Here is a 12163-nt window from a genome sequence, read left to right on the forward strand (position 1 = left end):
AATAATAAACCCCTTCAATAGTTACTTTATTAACAGTCGTATACGCTCTACAACCCATATTAGGGATGTTGCTTTAAATTTTCATACATTATTTTTAAATGAATGGATTTATCAATGATTGCGAATAAACCTAATTTATTTCATTCAGTCACACATTATAACGACCCAATCTCCGTTAGGTTCTTAAAAACAACCACCCCCAACATAGATAGTTAATATATATATATTATAGACAACGCTACGTTTTGTCATATATCTGTCGTTGTTTGAAACAGAACAGATTGTTTTCTTTTTATTACGAGTTGCTTTCTGTCATATTAATTTGTTCCGTTTAAATCTTTGTTACACCATGAATAAGAACACCTCATGATATATTCTTTACCAAGTAAAAAGTGGATAATATTTCACGGGTAATTATCTCGATGTACACCGTCTTCATCCGGGCTTTCACGTTCAGGCAACGCCATTTTGGTACGAGGAGTGTTCGTAAGCGGTATAATTTACCGTTGTTTTACAGTTTAGTCAGTCATACAATGGGAAGGAAGAAGAAGAAGCAGAGTAAGCCATGGTGTTGGTATCCTTGTAAAACTTGTTTTTTAAAAACATACCGTTTTGTGGTAGATTTTGACTCATGGTATTGCTTTGATGGTTTTTGGCTGATGACTGATGTCGTCATGTAATGAGAGCTAGACCTAGCCTATGAAATAATTGAGCATCACTTCAAGTGCCTCATACATAGGTTTACATAATCTTTTACAATTAATTTAAGTTATCTTTTCTTTGTCACAGATGCGTCTCTCTTCATTTATGAATGATTGTCATTCTAATTTGATTATTTGGACCGTAAAAGTTATCACATGCAGCGTTAGAAAATGGCACTAGTCCTGCAAGTCCTTGCCAAACTGCTCAGTAGTTAGGGTATCATAAGGAGTAGTAGAAATTTGCCATTTTAAGGGTTTTGCTATATGTTGTCATTGTAAGGACTAGTGGACTAAAAATGTTAGTTTCTACCGCTGTCATGGGGCCAGCATGAGTAGCCAATACCTTCCCCCAAGGAATACACCCGTGAAGATCCGGGGTAGAATAGGTCTTCAGCAATCCATGCTTGCTGTAAAAGGGGACTAAGGGGATCGGGTGGTCAGACTCGCTGACTTTCTTGATGCATGTCATTGATCCCAATTGCATGGGTCGATGCTCATGATATTAATCACTAGATTGTCTGGTCCAGACTTGGTTATTTACACATCACTGTCATATAGCTGGAATATTGCTGAATGTGGTGTTAAACAAGAAAACCAACCAACCCAAGGAATGCAAAGAAAACGGCTGCGCATTTTTAGCAAAAATCGCAACATCTTCACCAGTCTTCTTGTGAAATGGCCAGCTACAAAGTTTTCATGCACTTGTATAGGCCTATTTGTGATATTACTGGCCATACATCATGTGCATTTCTGTAAGTTTATCATGTTTATTGTTGCTGTTTTCGGTAAAACTGTGTTGCTGTTTTCTCTTGACCCCTCTCCAAGAACAGCAATATTCTATGATGAAATATTTTACTGCCCATTAACCAGTATCAAATGATGAAAGACTTCAATTTTTCAGACACAGCTATTTTGCCCAGTTTGGTTGTGCATCACTGATCTCAAGTGATGCTTCGATCATAAGCCATATTAGTGTTAGTAGGTGATAAAGTAATCCTTTCCTATTCTTTGATTTAGTTGTTAGATAGGGTGGGCTATCTGACCTCTTTTAACAAATTAATACAATGTAATCAAAAGTAGATCCATATAATGTTTGGATGTAAAGTACAGTTTACCCATGTTACCTGCAAAAGGTCAGCAGGTAATGAAGTAATGAGCTTGATTAGTCTAGTCAAGCTTCAAGCTGGCAACAGGAGCATGGGTGGCTAAGTTGTCTTAGGCCCTGCAAGTCACACGGCAGAGTTGTGTTCCTTAGGCACACCATGATTGCAGATTTTAATCCCAGTTCATCCTGATTGTTTCTAGGTTTGTCAGCACCATACCTGTGCTTGTAGGTTTTCACCAAAGTGGCAAACATCTGAGACCTGTATCACTTTCCCTCCTACATTAAACTGACATGCTGTGATATAACTGGAATTTCTAGCCAATGTGTAATTATTCAATGATTTATATGATCCTTAAGTAATCACAGGTATTGCAACAGAGAGTTCGATGATGAAAAGATTCTTATTCAACATCAGAAGGCAAAGCATTTCAAATGTCACATCTGTCACAAAAAGCTCTACACAGGACCAGGTCTGTCCATCCACTGTATGCAGGTAAGTTCAGGATGAGTAGTGGTAGAGTGATAGTTCCATCATAACATTGTGCCAATTCTTTGTTGTGAAAGATTGACAAGGCAGAATATTTTTTTAAATAACAGAAGTAGTTATCTTTTTGTTCAGTATTTTCAGTATGTTTGTCGATCGCTGGTCATGCCGAAGACCAGGTTCGATTTCTCACACGAGAACAATGTGTGAATCCAATTTCTGGTGTCCTCCGCTGTGATATTGCTGGAATACTGTTAAAAGCGGCGTTTAACCACATTCACTCACTCAGCATATTTGCTTATACTTTACATATGGGGGGACACGGGTGGCCCAGTCGTCTAAGGCGCCACGATTCGTTGTGCAGAGTTGTGTCCCTTGGGTATGCCAGGAACCCATGATTGTGGGTTCGAATCCCGATTCACCTCAATTATGATTCTTGGTTTGTCAGCACCATACCCGTGCTCGTGGGTTTCACCAAAGTGGTAGACGTCTGAGACCTGCATCACTTCAGGCTTTCCTCCCACATTAAGCTGACATGCTGTGATATAACTGGAATAATGTTAAAAGCTGCATTAAACCCAACTAACTCACTACTTTACATATATTTAGATTCATACAACTCAAAAAGTTAGGGACCACTTGATTCTTTCATATTACTACAGTTAATCTATCATGGCATCTGCACTGTGAATTTACTGGGTGATCTTTAACTTCTTTTGAGTAGTATATAAGATAACCAAGATATAAATGCTCATGTTGATTTACTTTGACATGAAAAGGTGTAAATATTCTTCTGATCTGACATCAAAGGGGTAAAAGTCTTAGACCTGCATCACCTCAGGCTTTCCTCCTACACAAAGCTGAAACACTGTTATATAACTGACTGACTGACTGACTCACTCACTCACTCTTCTGATCTGATTGAGCATGCTGAGTAAGCACTTCATCTATTACTTCAATAAGTTGTGATTGTTTTGCTAGTGGAATGTGGTGAAGCAGACCCATTGTCATGTTCTTCACTCACTGAACGGGGCGGTCGGGTAGCCTTGTGGTTATAGCGTTCGCTCGTCACACCGAAGACCCGGTTGGATTACCCACATGGGTACAATGTGTGAAGCCCATTTCTGGTGTCGCCCGTCATCATATTGCTGGAATATTGCTAAAAGCAGCATAAAACCTCACCCACTCACCATGCTCACTTAACATTTGTTTTCGTTGTTAATGTGTCTCTTGTCTCCAAATATGATCCTGGATAAAAACATTATGTAATGCTGACAGTGACCTATTCCCAGATAAATACATGCTTGGTGTGTTGTAGGTACATAAGGAAAAGGTTGACAAAGTTCCCAATGCATTGCCAGGGAGAAACAATATAGAGATTGAGATCTATGGGATGGAAGGAATTCCTGAAGAGGATGTGAAGGAACATGAGAGAAATAAGTCAGGCAAACAAGGTATGCTGCCAGGACATGGCTGACACTTAGTACAAGTATGTCTAAGAATGTAGATTTATCAAACACAGAAGACTTGCAGTAATATACATGAATAAACTGTGATAGTTGTGATTAAAGATTCAGAGTGTTTAGCTAGAACTTGTGAAACATGTTTTGGTGAAGATAAAATGTTCTATGAAATTTGAAATAATCTTTTCTTCAGCTGTTTATCTTGCTTATTCCTTTATTATCAGCGGGGCTGAAAGATGATGATGAAGACAGTATGCCTGCTGCTCCCCCACAGTTCAACAACATGGTTGGTCCAGGCCCCAGCATGCCATATGGACCCCCAGGGATGCCTCCACCTGGACCGATGGGGCCTATGGGTCCGATGGGGCCAATGGGACCTATGGGACCAATGGGACCTATGCCGCCGATGGGTAAGTGTTTGTGAATTTATTATCATGTATAATGTTAATTATGCAAGTGGTGAACAATGGTGTATATACCCTTGTCATTATTGTCCTATTAAATGTTAATGGGTAACCATCGTAACAGATGAGAAATAGTTTTAGCCTTGTTATAGCATTTGCTTTTACACTGCAAACAGTGATAAAGTTTTGTTCCATTTGTAACTCTAACTTCCCTTGTATCTTCGAGAAATGGAAAACTTGTATTCATTAATCTCAGCAAGATGCACCTTGAACATATATGCAAAACAATGTAAAAATGTAAATAAAGAATGTTTTGAACTTTTGCAGGGCCAATGGGACACATGGGGTAAGTAGTAATTGAGATCATGCACAAACAAGATAAGCTGTCATTAATTCCATCTGTTCTAATGTCATGTAAAATTGAATGCATTCTGTACACACACATATGATGTCACAGAATTCTATCTATAGATCTGGCTATCAAGTTGTCAGATCTGAAGCTATGTCATACTTGTTTCAGAATGCCCCCCAACATGCCTCCAGGAATGGGCCCAAACATGGGACCCAGGGGACCAATGGGGATGCCACCTCGGATGTCTCAGGCAGGCCCATCTCAAATGGGGCCATCAAAACCATTGTTTCCAGCAGCAGCCCAGGTATGTCTGTGGCGATGGTAGCCAGATAATTTGTTCAGTATTTAGATGATGCTGAAGTACACAAGGTTAGCATAAGTTGTAAAGGATTTAAGAACAAATACAACTGACAAGTATTGTTATACATATACTTTCTTCAGCTATGTTCACTTTTGGAGGCATCCCAGGAAACAAAATGTTATCACATCGATAATGCATGTGTATCTGCATAAGAAAATAGTGGATGTCATTGTGTGTGCCGTTTCTGTTTTCTTAATGTTTTGCTGTGATTGGCTATAGTTGCAATTCCTATTTCTATATTTTACTTACTTGGGAATAAGAAGGCTCTTTCTTCTGTTCTGTTTCTCCTGCTGTCATAACATTTTTATGAAACTTTCCCCCTTCTCTCCTCCAGTCGAAGCCTTCCACTACGTCCAGTAGTTTAGGTCAACAGTCATCCAACATGGGCACAATGAAACCTACATTCCCTGCTGCAGCAACATCAGGCAATGCCAGTCTCTCAAGTGCTACTATCACTGGGGCTCCTATGATTAAAAAACCAGAGTCTAGCTCAGGTTTGACTTCTAGGTTAATGCACCCAGATGAGGATATATCACTGGTAAGTATTTCCATACAGGGACTAATGTCCTTGTTCCTGGTCACAGGTTAGTGAAAAGTCTTAGACATGCTAATCAAACGTTCTTTACCAGTGTCTTATTCTGTTCCGATTCAATGGTATGCAAGTTCAGCAAGCGATACTAACATAACTACTTCAAGCATCTAAGTACGTTATGACCTTTTGTCATAACCCATCTCCCATCTTCTATTTTGCATCAGCCTTTTGGATTCAAATATTATATGTTGTCTCTAATATTTTTGCGAGATGTTTGACAAAGTAAATCAGGTTAATACTTGTGAGCAGGACCCGTGAAGATCTGGGTTAGAATTAGTCTTCAGCAACCCATGCATGTCATTAGAGGCGACTAATGGGATTGGGTGGTCAGGCTTTGTTGATGCATGTCATTGTATCCCAATTGCGGAGATCGATGCTCATGTCAATCACTGGATTGTCTAGTCCAGACTCGATTATTTACAGACAGCTTTCATAGAGCTGGAATGTTGCTGGGTGTGGCATTGAACAACAAACAAAAAAAAAACTTGTGAGAGGAGTTCTTGAACGAGCATGGATACTGTCATTTGTGATTAACTTATCAAGATAATAGGAACATGGTGGGATTGACATTCTCAGAGATTTCATGTTTTGTTTTTGCAGTATTAAAGTCATGAGATATTTGTCAACCAAAATTGTAATCTCTTTTCAGGAGGAGAGAAGGGCCAATGTACCAAAGTACAAGCGAGGGGGACTGAGTGTGTCCCTCTCTGGTTCAATACCCCCTCCTATACAGCCTCCAATGATGGCCGCTGGTGGCATGATGCAAGCAGGTGGGTAGATAGTTGGATGAGAAACAGGATCAGGCAGTACAAAGCTGCAAATAAGATTTAATAAAAATTACATTGTACAAGATTCTTTGATATCTTGAGTTGTTGCTTACGAGTCGTCCCTTTCTTTTCGTAGGTAATGGTGGCAATGCAAGAATGAGGCCAGGTAAGTAAATAAAAAAAACAATCCCCGTTTATGAATTATGCACAGCTGAACAAGGTCTTCACAATCATGTATATTATGTACTGATGGTCATTTCCAAAGTCCCAGCTGCTTTGCTGTATATTATCATCTGAGATTAACACGATTTATGAATTCTGAAGAGACATAAACTCAACATGTTCTTATGTGGATAAAAACTTGTCAAACTCAGTCACCATCAGCTGTAAACCAAACAACACAACTGAAACAAACCCATTATCACTACATCACACTTGCTGATTAGTGAACCTTATTTAATGTCAATTGCGATCACTGTAGCAGCCGCAACTGTCCCACCAATTGGTAGTGTATCAACATTGTCACAGCTTATTGTTGCAACCCTCACATGTTAAACCAGTCACTGGTTTAGTTATCACTAAAATTATTTCCAAATCATCAACTGTCACCTCGCCTGCATATTTATTACAAACAACTTTAACCGATCTCGTATAGCAAGACAATTGTTATTTAAAAAAAACCCTAAAACATTGCTGAGTTGAATTGAAGTTGACATCACCAGTTTCATCAGTTTAGTTTGTCATGTTCACACTTTTTTACTAGCTTTACTGAATTTACTACAAGGCTCGATTTAGCTATATAAAAGGTATACTAGTGCAACCAGATACTGAAAAATGCTATCTATTATTTATTTCTACATGTGTCCAGTATGTCAGAATTTTATGGATAATAAATCATGCATTGACATTGGCAGTGGTTCTGTTTGTGGAAGTCAGATTCTGTTACAAGTACTATTAGTAATGTTGCTAGACCTAGAACTACATCTGCCGCAAGTGTTGGAAGTACTACTGTCAGTATAGTTAATAGGTACTGATATAAATGCAACATGGTTTAGTCCATCTTCTCGAGGCAAGGGTGTTAGCTAACTATAAAAGTCCAGTTTCCACCCTTGCCAAACTAGGCTGGAATACCTGGGTTACATTTTCGCTGGACTAACATGTCTATGCATAGAACAATCAAAATCCCGTAACGAACTAGACATTCTGTTCTTAAACAACATGGATTTCGACATGCAGATTTCGGTCGACTTAAGAATTTAGTGAACATGCACCGAGTGCAAGCTATATCTCGTTCGTTAAATCAAGCCCTGTACTATAAGAATAATATGTTTGAGATGAGTGCAGCATCTGTTTCAATGTTAACAATCCTCTGTTACAGTAACTTACACAACATGTTCTTGTTTCCAGGACCAATGATGGGCAACTCTCCAATGGGGGGCAACAATGGTGGCAACTTCAACATGGGCGGGTACCAGGGGGGTGGCGGCAATATGATGCAGCAACCTCAACACATGGCTCAGGGTGGGCGGTACTGACTACTCGGGGTGGGGCCTAGGTCTCAGTATTGTTTTAATTATCATCATAACTCATTGTCATGTAAAATATCATGTATTCATAATGTGACACTGCCAAGCCAGAGTGACACTGCGAGAGGTAGGTCCTGACATGAGTGTCAAGCTAGACTAAGTACTCTCCCGGTAAGTCACATTGTTTCATGTACAAATGGATTTTTTACTTTTGTCCGTCTCTTGATCCACGAGTACTTGACAGGTTTGTAATTGTAATAAAATGTGAATAAAAAGTGTATTTAAATGGCTTGTGTTTGACCATTTTAGCGCTAGTGCTATGTTCCAGAAATGGATTTACCTGCACAAACTGGTTAGTACAATTAACTTTCATGGCTTTTATGATATTCTTAGGTAATTATTTCTAAATATTAAATAATAAAACAAGAAAATAATTTAGATCACTACTGGATTCCACTGAAAGTACATCTCTCTTCTTTTTTTTCCACACCTTAGAATGTTCTCTAATTATTGGTCCAAAGTTCAGGTTAAAGAGAATTTATTGATCGAAGAAGTTAACACGTCATTGCTGTTAGAAAGGTTGACTATTGAAGCTGGGTTCTGACCAGGAAGGAGGTTAGTTCACTGTGCTTGTGTGTGTCGGTGATACTTTAAGTTGCATTAAAACTTTCATTTTGCATGTCTGCTACTAGCACCATCTTGAATTTTGTAGAACTGGAATTAACCTTGTGTAAATTATCTGTACTGAGAATGGATGTCTACCATCAGTGTTCAAGGCAAGTGAAACATCACAGCGACAGTATTTGCCAGCTGTTGGGCTTTTCCTGGCCCCCAACTGCGGTTGGTGATGTGTTTATATTCTCTCCATATTTGTAGTATTAGGGCTGTTCAAAATGGATCACTATCAGGCAAGTGGTCACAGCAGTACTTTGCTGTTGGGCTAATATTTTTAAGGCCCCCAACTATATTGTTGGTGACAAACATTTTCTATTTCATTCATTGAAAAATCTTTATGCAGAAATATCAAATATTTCTACATACATTTTCTGAACATAAGAGATGTTTCTACTGCATGTTGTACATGTTTTTAAGTACAAACTACTAGTGCAGGTAACACTCAGTATTTTAGAATTCTACTGTTTATTATTCAAAGGAAATATTTAAAATGTTTGAAACTGCAAGCATAACCATATTTTTCACATTACTCTTGAAAGTTAACATTCAGTGAGGTGTTTGGCTTCGTGTGACTAGATCTTGCCAAATTATTGCTTTATTCTTGATCTTTAGTCACAGCGGTCATAGCTGTTGGGCTTTCGTGGCCCCCAACAATATGTTGGCGACTTCCGTGCATTGTTGATCCATATCTTCTAAGTCTCGTCCTAGGGTTAAGCCGGAGAACCTCTAGGCTTCAAGATAACGCTCCCAAGTATATTATGACGACAGCTGTTAAATAGTTCCACTAGCGAAGCATGGACCAGAATCAAAATAGATAAACATGGTGAGTACCTCGGCGGTAGGTACTGCACTGGTAATAACTTGAATAGTTGCTGTTATTTAATAAGCACCACAAGAAGCTTCATTGTATATGGACTCCACCACAACTAAAATGGATGAAACACAATAACAATGGTTGTATTGCCTATTTTGATAAAAATATGTTCTAACTTTTACTGATACATTACAAGTAGTCAGCTCAGTTCAAGTCACTTAAGATACAGTTAGGAATTTCATATATGCATCATTTATTAACAGGGGGGTGAGGGGAAGAACATGACAATACATGTAAGCTCTTACATCGATGTGGGACAATATGGCCACAATCAATCTACATGGGTGCTGAGAGGTTTCAACTTGCATTCATGTATAGATGCACTACACGTGCTACATACTGTGGCTGTGCGTCAGTATGAGGATTGGTGCGAGCAGGTCAAAGCAACCCAGGAAAAAGTGTCTGGTTTATATGGTGCTCATGACTCAAGATTCCTTTATCCTGAATAATGGCATTTCTATGAGGCCAAGCCAAGAATCTAGCAAGGATGTGCAGAGCAAACAGTATTGATGTGACACTCAAAGGATGATTTGTGTGTTGCATGTTTGTTTTCTGAAAGATGTTTTTGGGAAGTCATCTGAATGTCAGAAAGCTCTGGTTGTCTTCATGTGGAGGAACCCTTCTTTGAGGTTACAAGAGCCATTGGAGAGAATAAGTCTACGAAAGAATCATGTTTAAGATACTGTGAGCCGAATTGGATGAAATGAATTTTGCCCCAGATTGATTTGGCGTTGATTGATGCTCATGTCAATCACTGGCTTGTCTGGTCCAGACTCGGTTATTTACAGACCGCCGTCATGTAGCTGGAATGTTGCTGAGTGTGGTGTTAAACAACAAACAAACTACAAAGGATTTGAGGTCACTTGTCAGCACCATACCTGTGCTCGTGGGTTTCATCAAAGTGGTAAAGGTCTGAGACCTGCATCACTTCGGGCTTTCCTCCCACATTAAGCTGACATGCCGTGATATAACTGGAATACTGTTAAAAGCGGTGTGAAACCCAACTCACTCACTCACTCCTTTTTTTTTCCACATTGAATTCCACCTAGAGACTTCACAATTGGGTTTTATGCTGGAGAGCCCTTTTGTATGTTCTCAAATATGACACCTGATGTTACTGAAATTTACTGTCGAGGTTATACATAAAATGATATGTTCACAATCAACTCAAGAAGTGTTGACTGTATTAAGATGAAATCTGGTACATAGATTTCTTATAGTGCCACATTGAAGTGGGAAGGTTTTGAGTGACCTTCATGTAAGTTGAAGGTCACTGGAATGGTCCTTCTTAATGTATTTCTGCTTCTGTGTGTTCTGAACCAATAAGGTAGCTGGAGGCATGGGACTTTGTTTCAAAGTTGCATTGGGTACATTTTGTCCCAAACTGGAAGTTGAGTTATGAAAGTACAAAGTTGTATGAATCAGACAAGGGATTGAAGATGAAAATTGGGTGTGGTCAGCTGTCTTTAAAAAGTGAAAATGGTTGTTCATGCCATTCTGGTGGGAAGTTGAGGAGTGTTCAGGAAAAGGAGTTGGGCTGCTGCTATTTTTCCTTGCAGTACAAACAGCTTTCTAGTTTGTTTTCTTTCATTGTTTGGAGAATACAAAGTCGGAGATGTTTGGCATATATGCATTGTATATGTGTATGGTATATATGAGACAAACAGTTCTTTTCTGGAAGTGTAGATCATTTATACAGTTAAAGATGTATTACCTGAATTCTTTGTGAACAATAACTCAACATTATTATGCAGGATACCACATTCAATAAATACAGTATTCCCACTGGAGAAATCAGTGATCATCTGTCCATTCAATAAATTGTTATTCATCTTGACATGTCGTGTAAACATTGTTATTTTTAAGTCAGAAATGTTGAAATAAAAACATATGCCCAACTATTTTTGACTTTTCAATTTGGGAACAGCTGAAGAGCACAGAGAATGATGCCCAAATATATTATTATTATTTTTTATCAAGACCGGCAATCCTTTCAGCTCAGTGTTGCACCTGAATGTTTGGAATATTACCTGTATGTATGTATATAATATCAAGTAACAATTCAAAAAGACTAAAATTCATGCTCTACAGTGGTAAACATTTGACACCTGCATCACATAAGGCTTTCTTCCCACATTAAGCTGACACTCCATGATAGAACTGAAATACTGTGCAAAGCGAGGTTAACACTCCAATCCCTGATTGTTGGTATGTTTTCGCTGAGCTCATCCTCATTGTTGTATAACAAATACTGTTAAAATCGAGGTCGCTCACAATGTCCAATACAAACAAATGCTGTTGCTTGAAGCTGCACTTGGCTTTATTCCACGTGGGGTATTTGACAGTCTCACTGCCATAGCCACCCGCGGTGGGGGGCAGTTGCTCCCCTGGATTTTTGATAGAAAACATTTTTCCTTGTGAACGTTAACTTGAATAAGAAATGAATAATCTTATTTGCCCCACCTGTCAAAAAAAAGTTAACTATACAGCCTTGAGTCTACATATAATCGAGTCAGGACCATACAATCCTGTGATTGACCTTATGAGCATTAATCAACACAATTGGGATGACAACATCCATGAACAGACTAAGCAAGCCTTATTCATATCTCACGGTAATGTTTGACAAATGGACCAAATTTAATTGAAAGTGCATATTACCTTATAATTGTAGGTAAAGACAATGTACTTTAATCACATTAAAAAAATTATAACATTTTGACTAAGTAATGGAAACCAGTATACACAATCAGAAAAGTCGCACATTTTATTAACCCAATCCCTGGTAAGCCATGTTGGGATTCCAGGTTAGAATTGATGAACCAGTAATCTTTGCAATCTTCAACATTCAAGGCTTGG

General features: G+C 38.7%; 1 protein-coding gene across 1 annotated transcript; it reads left to right on the top strand.

Moving 5' to 3' along the window:
- The first annotated feature begins 420 nt into the window (after positions 1 to 420).
- On the top strand, positions 421 to 11205 carry LOC124137262 (BUB3-interacting and GLEBS motif-containing protein ZNF207-like). Its single transcript, XM_046503494.2, has 10 exons — positions 421 to 574; positions 2173 to 2299; positions 3609 to 3744; positions 3978 to 4163; positions 4485 to 4503; positions 4678 to 4813; positions 5205 to 5408; positions 6112 to 6232; positions 6366 to 6395; positions 7637 to 11205. Exons 1-10 carry the CDS (start codon positions 423 to 425, stop codon positions 7762 to 7764), a joined length of 1239 nt encoding a protein of 412 aa, XP_046359450.2. The 5' UTR covers positions 421 to 422; the 3' UTR covers positions 7765 to 11205.
- Positions 11206 to 12163: the final 958 nt, after the last annotated feature.

This window comes from Haliotis rufescens, unplaced genomic scaffold (assembly GCF_023055435.1).
Source record: "Haliotis rufescens isolate VD_foot unplaced genomic scaffold, xgHalRufe1.0.p SCAF_11, whole genome shotgun sequence".
Classification (NCBI taxonomy): domain Eukaryota; kingdom Metazoa; phylum Mollusca; class Gastropoda; order Lepetellida; family Haliotidae; genus Haliotis; species Haliotis rufescens.

Bases quoted from the DNA above. Each gene is read 5' to 3' on its own strand.
- LOC124137262 (XM_046503494.2), top strand. From the start codon at position 423: ATGTACACCGTCTTCATCCGGGCTTTCACGTTCAGGCAACGCCATTTT. The intron at 2,300-3,608 runs GTAAGTTCAGGA...GGTGTGTTGTAG, and splicing joins TGTCCATCCACTGTATGCAG to GTACATAAGGAAAAGGTTGA. The intron at 3,745-3,977 runs GTATGCTGCCAG...CTTTATTATCAG, and splicing joins AAATAAGTCAGGCAAACAAG to CGGGGCTGAAAGATGATGAT.